The sequence below is a fragment of the Corythoichthys intestinalis genome, chromosome 14 (assembly GCF_030265065.1).
Source record: "Corythoichthys intestinalis isolate RoL2023-P3 chromosome 14, ASM3026506v1, whole genome shotgun sequence".
In the NCBI taxonomy this organism is placed as follows: Eukaryota; Metazoa; Chordata; class Actinopteri; order Syngnathiformes; family Syngnathidae; genus Corythoichthys; species Corythoichthys intestinalis.
Window position 1 is genome coordinate 12,624,790 of NC_080408.1, and position 19,081 is coordinate 12,643,870.

Consider the following 19,081-nt stretch of genomic DNA (forward strand, 5'->3'; position numbering starts at 1 on the left):
GTATGTCCAAATTTTTGTGAGTTTTCGTGCATGTTCAAGCCTCCAAATGTAAACTCCTACTGTGAACCGATAAAAATTTCACATTCGATCCAAAATACCCGATTTCCTGTTGGATTTGGAATACGGGTGCAAGAGACTTTTTGGAGCAGTTTTGCACAAGGTATCGACTCCCCAAATTTCATCACTCTATGTTAAAAAAACCTAATAGGAAACGCCTTTTTGAAAAATTCAAGGGGGCGCCACTGAGGCATTTTGTTACATTTTTTCGTAACATTGCAAGATTATCGAACGTTATCCAAAGCCGCATGTATGTGCAAATTTTTACGAGTTTTTGTGCATATTCAAGCCTCCAAATGTAAACTCCTACTGTGAACCCATGAAAATTTCACATTCGATCCAAAATACCCGATTTCCTGTTGGATTTGGAATACGGGTGCAAGAGACTTTTTGGAGCAGTTTTGCATAAGGTATCTACTCCCCAAATTTCCTTGCTCTATGTTGAAAAAACCCAATAGGAAAGGCCTTTTTTAAAACTTCTTTCTGTCGCCACTAGTTGGCACTGTAGAGTTGATGCAAATGACCCCTACAAGAACCTTCAGGGTATGACTCTCAACAAACACGGAAAGTTTGGCGCAGATATGTTGTATATCTGCCGAGTTATGACTGTTCAAAGTTTTTTGCGTGACAAATTGTTGACGTTCATTTTCACTTTCCTGTTTGGACCCCTCCGCCTCAACGAAACCTCAATATTTTTCATCAGGCACCTGAACACAGGTCTTAAGGCTCCCCTGATGCAGGTTTGAGGTCAACAGATTTTTTTCCCTTGGAGGAGGAACCTGTCTCGTAAAAAAAGGCATTTCCTGTTCTCACTAGGGGGCGCTAGACCTAATGGGTAATATTTCAATGCACTCGTGTTAAGGGTGGGATACCACACATACATGCCAAATATGAAAAAGATTGAACGTTGTGTCAAGGAACTATTAGTCATTTACTGAATTTGTCATTTTGCCGAAAAAATGGTCGACTTTGGCACCACGCCCAGGTCAGACCCGTGAATGAAAACACACCATTTTCAAAACTTAAGATTTCATATGTCTCCTGAACAGTCTCACCAATTTTGAAGATGATCCAACTAACTCCCTCGGCGAAAAGGTCTCAAATGTGCACCCTGTGAATCGATAAAAATTTCATATTTGATCCAAAATAACCGATTTCCTGTTGGGTTTGGAATATGCGTGTAAATGCTTTTTTGGAGCGGTTTTGGACAAGGTATAGACCCCCCAAATTTCATTGCTCTACGCTGACATACCCTAATGTTATAGGCCAATTTTAAAATTTCAAGGGGGCGCCACTGAGCCATTTTGTTATATTTTTTTGCAACGTTGCAAAATTATCGAAATTTACAATTTTCCGGACGTATGTGCAAATTTTGGTGACTTTTCGTGCATGTTCAGGCCTCCAAATTGGCCGTTTTCATTTGCCCTGAAAAAAAAAAAAATAAATAAAAAAAATAAAAATAATCCTTTGCAAAACAATAGGGCCTTCGCACGTCTAGTGCTCGGGCCCTAATAATAATAATAATAATAATAATAATAATAATAATCCTTTGCAAAACAATAGGGCCTTCGCACGCTCAGTGCTCGGGCCCTAATAAAATAAAATAAAAATAATAATAACAATATAATACAATATAATATATAGGGCTGTCAAAATTATCGTGTTAACAGGCAGTAAATAATTTCTTTTAATTAATCACGTTAAAATATTTGACGCATTTAACGCTCATGCCCCGCTCAAACAGATTAAAATGACAGCACAGTGTCATTTCCACTTGTTACTTGTGTTTTTGGGTGTTTTGTCACCCTCTGCTGGCGCTTGGGTGCAACTGATTTTATGGGTTTCAGCACCATTGTGTAATTATTGACATCAACAATGGCGAGCTACTAGTTTATTTTTTGATTGAAAGTTTTACAATCTTTATTAAAACAAAAACATTAAGAGGGGTTTTAATATACAATTTCTATAACTTGTGCTAACATTTATCTTTTAAGAACTACAAGTCTTTCTATCCATGGATCACTTTAAGAGTTAATAATGTTATTGCTATCTTGTTGATTTATTGTTATAATAAACAAATACAGTACTTATGTACTGTATGTTGAATATATACTGTATATCCATCTTCTGTCTTATTGTCACACTTAGACAAGATGAGCGGACTCAGATGCAGAATTCAGTCTTTTAATAACTTAAAATGGTCAAAGGCAAGTACAAACTGAGGGCGCTCCAGTAGGAGGAAATAACGGGCTATGAAACAAAAATAATAAAAACGAGAAACAAGAGAGCCAGGCAAAATGCACTGGAGTAGAATATTATAACAAAGGACTTGGCACTAGGCATAAAAGAACACAACTGTAGAATACTATGAATTAACTCACAATGTAGAATATCTTGGACTATGAATGCAGGCTGTAGTGACGACGAAGGACGAAGACACTTTGGCACAAGACTAGGGAGTGACAAACAATTTAAGCACATGAGGAATAGGGCACAGGTGGGAACAATAGCTAATCATAATCAGAGACAGGTGAGACAGCAGGAAGGGTGAGTGGTGGAAACAGGAGGTTGAGCCTTCAAAATAAAGCAGGAAGAGAAAACAATACCAAGACATGACAACCCACACCCAGGTGTGACACTTATCTTTCCATCCCAACAATAATTTACAGAAAAATATGGCATATTTTATAGATGGTTTGAATTGCGATTAATTACGATTAATTCATTTTTCAGCTGTGATTAACTCGATTAAAATTTGTAATCGTTTGACAGCCCTAAAATTATATATATATAATATAATATAATATAATATAATATAATATAATATAATATAATATAATATAATATAATATAATATAATATAATATAATATAATATAATATAATATAATATAATAACACTATTAATTAAATCGATAATAACCAAATAACCCTCTCTGGGTTCTTCACAGAAAAAAAGCCAGGAAATAAATAACACTATTGAGGGAAAAAAAAAAAAAGTGTTCAAGGGGCCGGACCAAATGTGGAGGCGGGCCGTATCCAGCCCGCGGGCCGTAGTTTAGGGGACCCCTGTCTTACACCATCAACGGCAGCTAATGAGTTAACAAGAGATGCTAATGAAGGTTAGCATTATACCTATGTGAAATTCACAATACTAATACGAGGGAGTCAAAAGTTTGCTTTATCGTAGTTGTGTCTATTTGCAAGCCTGGTCAAGTTGATGTGACTTCAAACATAGCCTGTATTAATAATAAAGGTTTTACGTTGGCTTTGTTACAGTATTTCGTATTAGAAACTGAAAATTAGACTGTCGATCAAAAGTGAGCTATATTATTACTATTATTACAGGTCATGTACATTGGATGTGATTATTCTGACACCTCACCATGTCACCCGCACCCTCATCCTCAAAGTAATCGTCGCCCCCGTCTGTCATCTCCCCTGCCTCGGCCTCTGCCGTCGGCCCCAGATCCTCTCCGCCAGAGTGGTCGGGCTGGTCGTCGTGGTGACATTCACAGGCCTCCTCATGTTTCCTCTGCATCTCTGGCAAAAAAGGAAAGCACCGGAACCCCAACGCAGTAAGATCAGAACAGTAACTCCTCCTTTTCCAAGGGATGCTTTTTTTTTTCATGCCATTTCATACCATGCTGCCTTTCAAATTTGTCAAGCCTCCCCAGCAGGGAGTCTATCTTGGTCTTGATTTGCGACAGTTCCTTTTTGATGCTCAGCAGCTGGTCTGTCTTCACTATGAAGCACACATGCCAACAAAACAGCAGATGAATATGCAGTGCAGACCCATTTATGGTGAGGATACGTTCCAAAACGATCCATAGACACATTCAAGCCTGTTATAACACAATTTTAAAACAGAGTGAAAACCATATGCAGAGATTGAGGAGAAGCAGGCAGGGCAGTACCCCCCCCCCCCCCCCCCCCCCACACACACACACACACACACACACACAACAGACGAAAAATGTAATAGCATGTAATTGACTTTCCAATTACTGTATATGAATTTTAAATAAAGGCCTACAGTCATGAGAAAAAATTAGGATACCCCATTAAATATTCAGTTTTTTATAAAGAAATTTTTACATATCAATGTCTGAGCTTGTTTATCTCTGGAAAAGAAAATGATTTATTTGCAGGTAAACAACAAAAATTAGCATTGTTTTACTCATTAAACCAAATATATCAACAAAAATGCATATTCTAACTGAGGAAAAAGTTAGGATACCCTAGCACTAAATAGCTAGTGTTATCCCCTTTGGCTGAAATAACTTCAGTGAGACAGGTTTTGTAGCCATCTACCAGTCTTTGACATCGGTCTGAATAAAGTTTGCCCCACTCCTCAATGCAGAATACTTTCAGCTGTGAGATGTTTGAGGGGTTTCTTGCATGTACAGCCCGTTTCAAGTCACCCCACAGCATCTCAATGGGATTAAGATCAGGGCTTTGACTCGGCCATTCCAGGACTCTCCATTTCTTCCTTTTGAGCCAGTCCTTGGTTGGTTTAATGGTATGTTTTGGGCCAAAGTCATGTTGCATGGTCCAGTTTCGCTTCAGATTTAATTTTTTGACAGAGGATCTCACATGTTCCTCAAGCACTCTCTGATACATGATAGAATTCATGGTGGATTCTGTGATGATGAGCTGGCCAGGTCCTGCTGCAGAAAAGCATCCCCAAACCATGATACTTCCACCTCCATGCTTCACAGTTGGTATGAGGTTCTTTTCCTGGAATATTGTATTGGGCTTACGCCAAACATGTCCTCTGTTCTGGTGTCCATATAATTAAATTTTAGATTCATCTGTCCAAAGAACATTATTCCAAAAGTCCTGGTCTTTGTCGAAATTCACTCTGGCAAACTTCAGTCTGGCCTTCATGTCCTTTTTGGAGAGCAAAGGTTTCCTCCTTGCACACCTCCCATGAAGGTTAAACTTGTGGTCTCTTTCTGATTGTAGAGGCATGCACTTTCACATCAACAGTAGCAAGAGCCTGCTGTAGGTACCGTGATAACATTTCAGGGTTTTTGGAGACTTTTTTAGCATCTTGCTGTCTGCTCTCTGGGTGAACTTGTTTGGACGGCCAGACCTGGGCACGTTGGCAGCTGTTTTGAATGTCCTCCACTTGTTGACTATTTTCCGGACAGTGAAATGGCTGATTTTATATTCTTTTGAGATCTTTTGAAATCCCTTACCAGACTCATGAGCGTCTACAATATTCTTTCTGAAGGCCTCAGGCAGCACATTTGATCTCACCATGGTGTTTTATCTCACTTGAACAGTCAGGGGCACACCAAACTAAATGTGAGGTTTAAGCCTTCAAAACACTGGGTAATGATGTTCTATCATGTACACCAGATGTGATACAACTGCGTGTTATTTTAGCTATTTTTAGAGGGACTGAATGTGGGGGTGTCCTAATTTATTCCTCAAGAGAAATTGCCTTTATTTAAAATTACATTTTATGGAAAGTTATATACAAAAAAATTCTTTTTTGTCAGTTTTAATTGTTTAGTTCTATTAATTGAATCCCTCAAGATCGTTAAAATTGATATTAAATATCCATTTGACCAAATATGTTATAAAACACAGCTTCTATACGGTGTCCCAATTTTTTTACATGACTGTAGCTGGTAAAATGTTGTCTATAAAAGTTGTAAAGCAATAAAACAAACACAAAAATGAATGAAATAAACAAGAATCCAACTAAGTATTTTATTACTGGGTCTATATTATTTTTGGAACAGATTATGTGACTATTCTAGCACCTTAGAGACGTCCTTTGCTTTGCTTAGCCAAAACTACACCTGAGGAGGCAAGATAGATTATCTAGAATTTCTTTAAACGTAAGCTTTCAAAAGCTTCAACAACAACTGTGTTTGAACTGAGGATTGAACACGAACAGTGTCATGATATATACCGTATTTGCCCGAATATAAGACGGCCCTGATTACAAAACGACCCCCTAGTTTGAAAAAAAAAACTTTTTGAACACCAAATTAATTTTTATACAGAAAGTAATTACAGTACATCTGAAACAAATGATTATGACAATATATCTGAGAGAAAAAACATGTTATTTTGCCTCATTCAAGTCTTAATATCTCAACAATTAAATACGTAAACTAAAGTGCAATCACATTCGTAAATGAATGGCTTCTGGTTTTTGAAATGTAAATAAACCCATCTATTGTGATAAAACAACAAAATTGCAATAACTGCATTAACCATCAAAGTGAAGTCTAACTGTAACTGTAGTCTTGAAACAAATCTGAATAGGAAAAACACTGCAATAAAATAACGCAAACTGGTTAAACTTGAGAGTAGCTGAGATCTGTCATGACAGAACATTGCTTCAATGATATCTGGTGCCATCTCGAGTCGTGAATGGGCATAACGTCTAGACCGCGAATATAAGACGACAACCACTTTTTCAGTCTTATTTCAATGCAAAAAACACCGTCTTATATTTGACCAATACGGTATATACTGTATATACAATTATCTTGTAGGGTAATTTTATTGCTGACTAGAGGCGTGCGAAACTTCCGATTCTTAGATTATTCGCAATTTGGCCTTGGAAGATTCGAGAAGGATTCACAAACATCCAAATTCTGATAATTGAATTATACCAGGTAAAGCAGAACTAAAACACAGTCAGCGCGGTCTTCAGGACGCAATGAGGAACGGACCAAGAGCAAATATCATGTTCAACTCATGCCGCTAGATAAAAAAAACAAAAATACCTGACTGCGGCCGACAGTTGGTTCAAAATACGCCCAGTTGCTAGTTGCTACAAACATACGACCACATATGGCTATAGTAGATATCACATATATGCAGAACTAGATGCTAAATGACAGACGGCCGCGGTGTTAGAACATATAAAAAGAACTAGATGCGAAATGACAGGCTTGCCGTTTAGTAGTTGCCGCGTTGTAAACAGCCGCCATCTTAAAGCAGTAGACTTCTCTAGAAGGCTCTGTTGTAGCGAACCTAATTAACTTTTTATCTGAAATACTCCTAAATCAGCAAAATCTTGACTTGAATCGATCTAAATAATGAAACAGTTTTAAAACTTTGACATATTGAAAGTAAACAGAAGGGAAATTATGGAATAACGGGAGCAATTTCATCAACTTTAACGGTTGATTCACATCATTAAATTAATTGAATGTAATTTAAAGCTGCTGATACAGAATGGGGACTTGAGTATTTTGTTTAGTGTTTTTAACTGTTAACTTGATACTTGTTTGGTTTAGCCTAATAGGATTTTTTTACATTATTTTGGAACTAATGTACAAAACATTAAAAGGGGGGGTTTGGGTGACATCAATAATCGATTTATAATCGAATCGGAGCCTCCGAATCTTAATCATGATCAAATCGTTAGGTACCCAAAGATTCCCACCTCTATTGCTGACACTGAATTTCAGGGTCATAAACATGTTTTGCCCCACTCGACAAAAGTCAAACTCCGCCTATGGTGAAAACATACAAGTATTAACACTGTCCCACATAGGATAGTATTGCTTGGGCACGTGTATACTTTTTTTTTTTTTTTAAACTACTTGCGGGCGTGCCCCTCAGACCATGTGGTGCCCACAGTGCCTTATGCACATGTAGTAAGCAGCGACTGCTACAACTTTGTTTTTCATGAGAAGAAAGTTGATTATCATTGACTCGCCTTGCCATAATTCGAACTTTGAATCCAAGGCCAATGATCTAGGGGTGACCAAACTTTTTGCAAATGGGGCTAGATTTGGTGTGGTAAAAATGTGGAGGGCTGACCTTGGCTGACGTCCTTTACGTAGAACAATATATTTAAGCAAATTTTAGCACGCCATTCTGTGTGTCACATTAGCTTTATTATTTTTTTAAAAAATTAATTTAGGACTGTCAAAATTATCGCGTTAACGGGTGGTAATTAATTTTTTAAATTAATCACGTTAAAATATTTGACGCAATTAACGCACATGCCCCGCTCAAACAGATTAAAATGACAGCACAGTGTCATGTCGACTTGTTACTTGTGTTTTTTGGTGTTTTGTCGCCCTCTGCTGGCGCTTGGGTGTGGCTGATTTTATGGGCTTCAGCACCATGAGCATTGTGTAATTATTGACATCAACAATGGCGAGCTACTACCATAGTTTATTTTTTGATTGAAAATGTTACAAATTTTAATAAAACGAAAACATTAAGAGGGGTTTTAATATAAAATTTCTATAACTTGTACTAACATTTATCTTTTAAGAACTACAAGTCTTTCTATCCATGGATCGCTTTAAAAGAATGTTAATGTTAATGCCATCTTGTTGATTTATTGTTATAATAAACAAATACAGTCTTTATGTACCATATGATGAATATATATATCCGTCTTGTGTCTTATCTTTCCATTCTAACAATAATTTACAGAAAAATATGGCATGTTTTATAGATGGTTTGAATTGCGATTAATTCCGATTAATTAATTTTTAAGCTGTGATTAATTCGATTAAAAATTTTAATCGTTTGACAGCCCTAAATTATTTCAACAATCTCGCAACTAGCCTTTTTGGCATTCTCTTCCGACTCTGGGGCTCCTGCGAAATACTGCTCCTGTAAAATTAAACTAGCTTCAAGTTGCTTCAATTTCTCGCTACGTATCTTCCCTGTAATCTTGTCGTACATGTCAGTGTGTCTTGTTTGGTAATATTGCCTCACATTGAACTCTTTAAAAACAGCGACTGTCTCTTTGCAAATGACGCAGACACAGTTGTTGTGTATTTTAGAGAAGAAATAGTCCACTTTCCCTCTATCCTTGAAGCGTCGGCTGTCACAGTCAACTTTCTTTTTTTGTTGATTGTCACCATTTTAGAAATGGGGAATAAAGGGTAACACGGGGTAATGTTGCTTAGAGTGCTGCTGCCTTTTAGTGGGAAAATCAGGAGCAGCATTTAGTGTGTAAGCTACTTCATATGCTGGTAGCAGTACTGCTGACCAATTTATTAAGTCTGTGTGCGGGCCAGACATGATTGATTTTATGACAGAGGCTGGGGGCCGGATGAAATTTGACCACGGGCCGCATTTGGCCCCGGGGCCGGACTTTGGAAATGTCTGATCCATGACAACCAAATGCTCTGTCATATCATGTTTTGTGAGCTCATTTTCCTTTTCATTTTCCTTCCAGTCACTGCCAAACAGTACCACTACAACATATACAGAATCTATTGTTTCACAATATTTATAATTCAATATACTATATATACCAGTGGCTAAAAATCAGTGAATGGAGAGTCATACCTGTAGTTTAAGAAAGCTGAAAAGAGTACGTACGCTTGGGTCCTGTGACAGATGAGGCAACGTTGACCAGCCGGGAGGAAGAAGAAGAAGAGGAAGAAGATGGGGAAGAGCAGGCCCGGACAGAGAATGAAGACTTGACTCTACGTGGGGTGGACGGCACAACGAGCCGAGAGCGCTTGACCGGGATGACGGCCCTGGTGGGCGGCATCACACGACCATGGTACTCAAGCAGTCTGAAGACACAATTATCACTGTCAAGGGGAATTGAAATGTTTAACACAGTGATGTCTTGCGATATGACCACACTTGTGATTCAAATGCTTCAATCCCAGGTTATTTTTTCCCCCACAGATGCGACCAAGTTGTTCTAGCCTAAACTGCCCTAATTCAGAGACTCGGTCAACTTAGTCAAATTTACAAGACTCCTGTAAACCTCAAATTTCAAGTCCTAAGTGATTTTGTCTTGAACCTGGTGAGTCGTTGAAGGTTATTTATTATGTGTTACACGGGCAATGGTTCATGGGTAATTACGGCAACCGTGACTGAGAGTTGTGGTTGCCGTTGTTATGTTCTGGTGTTTACCGTTCAACAAACACACTGTCTCCTGGGGTTGTGCGGTGTATGGAGCACAAGAGCAGCAACGGTGAAACATTAAAATTCTCATTTTATTCCACGTTGCTTGCGACAATATGGTTTCCTTTTATTATTACTACAATACAGCTGCATATCTAAGCAAAGTATGTTTTATCTGCGATATGGTTGTATTGCGTTCACGTTACACAGACCTGAGCAATGCTGGGCCATACTGCTAGTGATTACATAATTGGGCAATTTATCAAACCTGTGTGCATATGGAGCACCTCTATAAATAATGTACTCAAAACCACTTCATGACACAACTTCAATTACAGTGGGGCAAATAAGTATTTAGTCAACCACTAATTGTGCAAGTTCTCCCACTTGAAAATATTACAGAGGCCTGTGATTGTAAACATGGGTAAACCTCAACCATGAGAGACAGAATGTGGAAAAAAAAAACAGAAAATCACATTGTTTGATTTTTAAAGAATTTATTTGAAAATCATGGTGGAAAATAAGTATTTGGTCAATACCAAAGTTCATCTCAATACTTTGTTATGTACCCTTCGTTGGCAATAACGGAGGCCAAACGTTTTCTGTAACTCTTTACAAGCTTTTCACACACTGTTACTGGTATTTTGGCCCATTCCTCCATGCAAATACCCTCTAGAGCAGTGATGTTTTGGGACTGTCGTTGGACAACACGGACTTTCAACTCCTTCCACAGATTTTCTATGGGGTTGAGATCTGGAGACTGGCTAGGCAACTCCAGGACCTTGAAATGCTTCTTACGAAGCCACTCCTTTGTTGCCCTGGCTGTGTGTTTGGGATCGTTGTCATTCTGAAAGACCAAGCCACGTCTCATCTTCAATGCCGTTGCTGATGGAAGGAGATTTTCACTCAAAATCTCTCGATACATGGCCCCTTTCATTCTTTCCTTTACACAGATCAGTCGTCCTGGTCCCTATGCAGAAAAACAGCCCCAAAGCATGATGTTTCCACCCCCATGCTTCACAGTAGGTATGGTGTTCTTCGGATGCAATTCAGCATTCTTTCTCCTCCAAACACGGGAACTTGTGTTTATACCAAAAAGTTGTATTTTGGTTTCATCTGACCATAACACATTCTCCCAGTCCTCTTCTGGATCATCCAAATGCTCTCTAGCGAACCGCAGACGGGCCTGGACGTGTACTGGCTTCAGCAGGGGGACACGTCTGGCAGTGCAGAATTTGTGTCCCTGGCGGCGCATTGTGTTAATGATGTTCTGGGATTTTTGCTCACCGTTCTTGTTATCATTCTGACGCCACGGGGTGACATCTAGCATGGAGCCCCAGATCGAGGCAGATTATCAGTTGTCTTGTATGGCTTCCATTTTCTAATAATTGCTCCCACAGTTGATTTCTTTACACCAAGTGTTTCACCTATTGCAGATTCAGTCTTCCCAGCCTGGTGCAGGTCTACAATTTTGTCTCTGGTGTCCTTCGACAGCTCTTTGGTCTTGGCCATAGTGGAGTTTGGAGTGTGACTGACTGAGTTTGTGGACAGGTGTCTTTTATACCGATAATGAGTTAAAACAGGTGCCATTAATAGAGGTAACAAGTGGAGCCTCGTTAGACCTCGTTAGAAGAAGTTAGACCTCTTTGACAGCCAGAAATCTTGCTTGTATGTAGGTGACCAAATACTTATTTTGCATATTTATGTGATTTTCTGTTTTTTTTTTCCACATTCTGTCTCTCGTGGTTAAGGTTTACCCATGTTGACAATTACAGGCCTCTCTAATCTTTTCAAGTAGGAGAACTTGCACAATTGGTGGTTGACTAAATACTTATTTACCCCACTGTATAATGTCGTTTAATAGCCAAGTGTTAATCAAAATGTGTTTTTTTCCCCCTCCAAATCATACTGTTTGTAGAATATCTCAAGAAGTCATCCTCTTTTTAGACGTTACTTTTCAAATGAGCTTTAAGATGTAGTCTATTGAAATAATTCCAATTATTTTATGATAGATGTCCAATCCATTTGAACAGGCAGGGTTGGCAGCGATCAGCCACCTCAATCAACATCAATCAAGGAACCGAACGCAAAAAATCTGTTAAGTTTGGTTGTGAACACCAGTCGACTTGACTCTTTGGAATTAAGATTGATCAAAAACTGTTGAAATTCAAAAAGTTTTCAAAGTCATGATGTCCCAAGCCAAGTCTGAGTTTTAAACAACCGAGTCGAGTTCCTCAAGTCTTTTAGTTTTTGTCAAATAAGAAGTCATCAAAACAGACGACGCGAGTCTCTGCCGAAAATACAGATAATGACTCAAAGCAGGCATGCGTAGACTCAGAAATAATTCAAAGCACGGGAAGTAAACAAAGACATGAAAATGTCAAAAAGCAAGATAAATAGACAGCAACGAGCAGCCGGGGGACAATCTGACAGTCGGCGCTCGGGTAAAAGCGTCATTAGGAAGCCCAGAGTGGAGGAATAAAAAGCTTGCAACAAGACATTCATTAGGCCTGTACGCTCATACGCTCGCATAGCCTCAGATGCTAATTCTAATGAGGAAACTCAACTGCCTCCAGAAAGTAAGCCTAATATCAGGAACAGAGGAGCGCAGGAGTAGGGAACCTTCATTTATGATGTCCTCCAAAGCCATGTCAAATATTTATTAGGTATGCGGAAAATCATCCGCTTGTTCTCTACTTTTAAATTTGGTTTTAAGATCATATTTTTGCCTCACATTTGCGAGGGAGAACACTCACAATGAATAAACATTAAACTGCTAGCAGCAAATTCTTCAATTTATTAAAAGTTGTCCAAATAAATAAACAGGAATATTTACTAATATGTAACCAAGCTCTTTTCTGTTTTTGCAATTTCTTAGCAATGACGCCCGCAATCCAGAGATGAGCTACACTGGATTTGTTTAGGTGTTTGTCAACGTATGGCTAGAGGATGTTTTAGTGGCTCTTACTTTCCTTTTGCTAATGTGTGCCATGTGAAAATAATGTACATTTCTTAACTTAACTGTACTGAATGTCCAATACATTGGTGCATGTACAGTCCCACACCAAATATTTAACAATCTGTATGTACCAGCATGGTGTGCACATTTTTTATTAATGATTGTCAATAGGGATGTACAATACTAAAAGTAGAATTCTTTGCCTAAAACTGAATATTGGAAACACGAAAACCGAAAGGTCCAATAATACACATGTATACAATTCACTTTTTATTTCAATTTTGTAAATTATTACTACCGTATTTTTCAGACTACAAGTCGCAAGTGAGTATAAGTCGCACCAGCCATAAAATGCCCAACGAAGAGAAAAAAAACATACAGTATATAAGTCGCACAGAAGTACAAGTCGCATTTTTGGAGGAAATTTACTTGATAAAATCCAACACATAGAACAGATATGTCATTTTGAAAGGTAATTTAATAAAAAATACAATAGAGAACAACATGCTGAATAAGTGTACAGTGTACAGTGCATGAACAACGAAATGCGAATATATTGTCCTCACCAGGACGCTACGGCTCGGTCCTGGCTATACAGCGAGCTAAACTCCCAAATGACGATGCTGAACGTCCGTATAATTTGCTGAATCAATTTCGTCCTCGAAACCAAACAGGTTCGCATCAAGGTAAATAAATGATAATTAGGTTCTATGACAGCAATGACACAAACAGTTTGCATGTGTTCGCTAGCATTAGCACATCGTTCAAACAACCACACAAATGACTCTAAGTGTCTGATCGCGGGTGGAAAACACACAACAACAACAGAAAAGATGATACACACAGGTGTTGCCTCTGTAGAAATATTTTACTAGAAGTGCACGATAATTATCGGTCCGATAATTATTGGTCCGATAATAGGAATAATGACGTCATCCCAATAATAATATTTTTGGCACGGTGTCGGATTGGAATGTGTGCGTTTGTTTCCACTCCTGTTTTTCCAGTATGCAAAGCTTTGTTACTGTCTTTGTTTTGTTTATTACAATAATGTTCATGTCATCATGAAAATTCTGGTTCGGTCGAAGGCAAGTCTATGCTGAATCAACCACTAGTATCTTTGACATACAGGTGTTCAAAAACTCAGGTGAATATACGTTGAAAAATTTTATATATATTATCGGTTATCGTATTGGTATCGGCCTTGAGGAGCAGGAAGTTATCGATATCGGTATCGGTTTCAAAAAATGGATATCGTGCACCCCTATATTTTACACGCATAAACAATGAACGCAGGTTCGCAGCTGTGTTTCTCTCTCGCTAACTCTTCCACTCACTCAGAGCTGCATAGCTGTCCGTCTTTTTCTGCCGTGTGAGCGCTCTTATTCACATAAACAAGTGCGAGTGGGCCCCGCGTGGATGTGAAAGCGCCACAAACTAAAAACATGCATTTAAATATAAAAAAAGTCAATAATACAATTGAACGCACATTGCCAAAGGCAGAACGCGAACGTGGCCATAGCTATTAAGAGTTATTCAGATAACTTTAGCATACAGAACATAATGACAAGTTTACCAAAACATCAGTGTCACTCCAAAACACCAAAATAACATGTGAAATGATATCATAATGTGTTAATAATTTCACATATAAGTCGCTCCTGAGTATAAGTCGCACCCCCAGCCAAACTATGAAAAAAACTGCAACTTAAAGTCCGAAAAATACGGTATTTTATTTTATTATTTTCTGATTAGTGCGCTTTGCCCCCTTTTTTTTTTTTTTTTTTACGATCAGGCGGAAATAAAATATACACTGCTGGCCAAAAGTATTGGCACCCCTGCACTTCTGTCGGATCATGCTCAACTTCTCCCAGAAAATGATTGCAATTACAAATGCTTCGGTAGTAATATCATTTATTTTGCTTGCAATGAAAAAACACAAAAGAGAATGGGAAAAAAAATTTAATCATTATTATTTTACACAAAACTAAAAAAAATTGGCCGGGCAACCGTATTGGCACTCTTTGAAAATTCATGTGATGCTTATCTAATTTGTGTAATTGACAGCACCTGTTAAATAACCTGTGGCACATAACAGGTGGTTGCAATAACTAAATCGCACTCAACCTCTGTTCTGTGTCCTTGTGTGTACCACATTGAGTATGGAGAAAAGAAAGAAGACCAAAGAACTGTCTGAGGACTTGAGCAAAAGCAAAATTGTGAGGAAGCATGGGCAATCTCAAGGCTACAAGTGCATCTCCAAAGACCTGAATGTTCCTGTGTCTAACGTGCACAGTGTCATCAATAAAGGCCGAGTTATACTTCTGCGTCAGACCTACGCCGTCAAGGAAGAATCGAGTTACGACCCTACGCCGTAGCCTGACGCGCACCTCTCGATTTTTGTAACCTTCGCGTCGCGTAGACGCGTAGACGTAGCGAAAACGGACTGTGATTGGTCCGTTCAGACTGTTGTTTCCGGGCGAAAACACCGCCATTGTAGAATAGAATCAAACATTATTTTCTACACGCAAAAATGCACCAAGCCGACGGGAATATCATCGAAGAGCATGTCTCGTCATGAAAAATTATTATTGTGACTGCCAAATGGCAAGGTCGGCGATCGAAAAAATAAATAAATGGAAGAACCACCGAGACGTGGGTGGTCGGAATCGAGTGGCCACACGAAGCGGTGACACAGTCGGCCAAAAACTGCCAACTTTTTATCACTTTATGTCGTATTTTTGGTTGGTGCACTTCATCATTTACTGTGTACATATGTTTCAAGTATATGAAGAATAAAGCACAGATCTGGTGTCAAAAGAGTTGTTTTGATCTTTAATTTTCAATAACAGACAGTTCACACACACAATACATCATCACTGATTGAGAGTGCTTCGGTGCTTTTTATGATAACCTTAAAATCAAGCCTCCCAACGCAGTTTGGGAAGTTCCCTAGACGCCAGAAATCTGCTATGGCTTCCCACTGGCTGGTTGTAGGACACGGCAAACAGGCTGGAGGGCTTTGTAGACCTTGAACGCAGTGCTCGACGCCAGTTTGAAGCTAGCCGCCACAGCTAGCTCTCTCCACCCGAGTCTCTGTGCGGCATCAAAAGTCGGCCAGACCGCCTCGAAACCGTCTTCTGCGTCGCCTGCCCGTCAACATTTGTATGTTCAATATTTATTCAGTGTTGATGAGCAGAATATTTACTTTCAAGAGTTCCATCTTGCATTGTTTATTTTTTCTCCGACTAGCGGAAGTAAACAAGCATGCCCCAAAACCGTACAAACATAACGCCACATCCCTCTAGTGGCTTGGCGCTGAATTACAGAGCAACGCGTTCCCTCACCGCAGAACTATCGAATGTCGAATGACGCCGTAGTCGCTACGCCGTCACCGCAACGCGGGAGTATAACTCAGGCTTAAGTGTAAAGCCCTTGGCACTGTGGCTAACCTCCCTAGATGTGGATGGATAAGAAAAATTGACGAAAGATTTCAACGAAAGATTGCGCGGATGGTGGATAAAGAACCTCGACTAACATCCAAACAAGTTCAAGCTGTCCTGCAGTCCGAGGGTACAACAGTGTCAACCCGTACTATTCGTTGGCGTCTGAATGAAAAGGGACTCTATGGTAAGAAGACCCCACTTCTGACCCAGAGATATAAAAAAGCCAGGCTGGAGTTTGCCAAAACTTACCTGAGAAAGCCAAAAACATTTTGGAAGAATGTTCTTTGGTCAGATGAGACAAAAGTAGAGCTTTTTTGGGGGAAAGGCATCAACATAGAGTTTACAGGGGAAAAACGACACACAGTCCTCGCAGTCAAACATGGCGGATGTTCCTTGAGGTTTTGGGCTTGCTGTGCTACCTCTGGCACTGGACTGCTTGACCTTGTGCATGGCATTATGAGCAGGATAAAGACCCAAAACACGCTTCAGAAAGCACTAGAAAATGGTTTGAGAGAAAGCACTGGCAACTTCTAAAGTGGCCAGTAATGAGTCCAGACCTGAATCCCATGGAACACCTGTGGAGAGATCTGAAAATGGCAGTTAGAAGAAGGTACCCTTCAAATCTCAGAGACCTGGAGCAGTTGGCCAAAGAACAATGGTCTAAAATTCCAGCAGAGCATTGTAAGAAACTCATTGATGGATACCGGAAGCGGTTGTTCGCAGTTATTTTGTCTAAACCTTGGGCTACCAAGTATTAGGCTGAGGGTGCCAATACTTTTGTCGGGCCCATTTTTTTTTTTTTTTGTGTAAATGATAATGATTTTTGTTTTCATTCTCTTTTGTGTTTTTCATTGCACACAAAATAAATGAAGATATAACTACCAAAGCATTTGTAATTGCAATCATTTTCTGGAAGAAATTGAGCATTATCTGACAGAATTGCAGGGGTGCCAATACTTTTGGCCAGCAGTGTAGTCCCTTCTCACAAGTACACAAACATGTTCTAAAAAGTTCTACGACCTCCGAGATTTGAGAAATTTTGTTTGAAAGGTGCCGTTTGAAACCCCTTGGGAGGGTGCGTTCCCGGTGGCAGTGAACATTTCGTGGCAAACTCTGAGCCAGTGTTGTTTTTGGCAGCCCTTTTAATTTTCATCTTAGTCTTTTGGATGACAATACTTAACTCATTCACTCCCAGCCATTTTCACCGGAGTAAGGCCTTTCGCTCCCGGCCGTTTTACTGGATTTTGACTGATTTTGCAAGGCCCACAGAAAATTCTGTTCTATTGCTATACAAACATGGAACCCACCAAAAGAAAGATTAGACTCTCCTCTTCACAAAAAAATTAGTTCATATATTTTTCCATTCTTTAGAAATCAGCATTAGAAAATAGCTTAGAGTTATTTCCGTAGTTAATTTCTGATGAAAGTTTTTTTTTTTTTTTTTTGCTTTAGTTACATCTCAAACATCTGAATAATGTTTTCCTTTTACAAAATATGATAAACAACAAGACAAATAAAGCTTTTGATAGCAAAGTAACAATTTATTTACACATAACTAATCAAAAGATGACGCTGTTCTGGCTGGTTAAACTTTTCCCTCATCGCCGCCTGTCTCATAAAGATGAATTTTTTTGAGTCTCTGCTGGCTCTGCTCGCTAGCAGCACGGACTCAAAGGCATCGTCCGCTGCATTAGTGGTCCCGGTCATTCTGCTCGGTCGTCCAGCGCCTGGCATCCCGGGCGTCATACCGGTTGTTCTGCACGGTCTTCCGCTGCCTGTCATCCATTTGGTCGTCTTCTGCCTGCACCCCGGCTGTGCGGCTTGGCCGTTTGTTGCCGTTGAATCGGGTTGCGGGTCTTACGAAATGCGCTACTGCCCTCCAGTGGTCAGTTTCATTGCTTTAAAATGGATTTTCAGCTTTGTGCTTTGGAGGTAAATTGAATAATAACCCAGAGATGTCTCTTTTGAAAAAAAAAAAACGTAAAAGACGTATAAATACGTTTTTGGGACACTGAAACAATTAAAAATAGAACGTGTTTATACCTTTCTGGGAGCAAATGAGTTAAGATATTTTCGGCTGAAAGTTTTTAGCGCCAGAAATTGCCCACTCCCACAGTAGACCATATTGATGTGGAATGAAGCCCATTATATAGATAAGATACCTGCTGTAGAAGTCATCTCTGTAGTAGTCATAGTCAAACTCATAGCCACTGAGGGAAAAAAACAGACATAAAAGAAATTAGACCAAAGCAGCAGGGCCTGGATAGACTTTGAATGAAGTCCGTCCAAATGATCAGAACCTACTTTGATTGACAGTTCATTTAATGATAGCAAATTTTGGGGACAAGCCTATTCACTGGTGACTGAGATAAGCAGCCTTAGATTTGCAATGAATGTCCAATAAACAAGACATGGAAGGGAGTGTGAATGTGTTTTCATTTAAGGGCACCAAGTATTTTTTTCAGTTAAATTATATTGGAGAAAAACACACAGAAAGAAAATTCAATCTAATTGGTTGTTTCTTTCTGAGTATTGTATTTCTTAAAATTACAATTAATTTAATCAAACTATAAAATACATTTTGTATAAATTGCGAACATTACAACACCCTACAAATTAGGAGTTGTGTGACACAAAAAGACAATTATTACTATTATATTTGTATACTTATATGTCTTACCAATACAATTTTAGTAAGGTTTAATTGTGTTGCAATTATTTTAATTTATTATGTGATTTTATTTTGTATTTTA

General features: G+C 39.0%; 1 protein-coding gene across 7 annotated transcripts in view; it reads right to left on the bottom strand.

The window, feature by feature from the left end:
• The window catches only part of LOC130929692 (RNA-binding Raly-like protein), a 208,670-nt gene that overhangs the window by 24,517 nt on the left and 165,072 nt on the right, over positions 1–19,081 (bottom strand). For 6 of the 7 annotated variants that reach the window (XM_057857082.1, XM_057857083.1, XM_057857079.1 and 3 more), the window contains 4 exons: positions 18,491–18,538; positions 9,384–9,583; positions 3,700–3,801; positions 3,442–3,599 (listed from right to left, as the gene is read on the bottom strand). In XM_057857082.1, coding sequence (XP_057713065.1) covers positions 3,442–3,599; positions 3,700–3,801; positions 9,384–9,583; positions 18,491–18,538 — 508 coding nt within the window. The remainder of the gene's footprint in view (positions 1–3,441; positions 3,600–3,699; positions 3,802–9,383; positions 9,584–18,490; positions 18,539–19,081) is intronic. The other variant, XM_057857084.1, reaches the window with a different exon arrangement.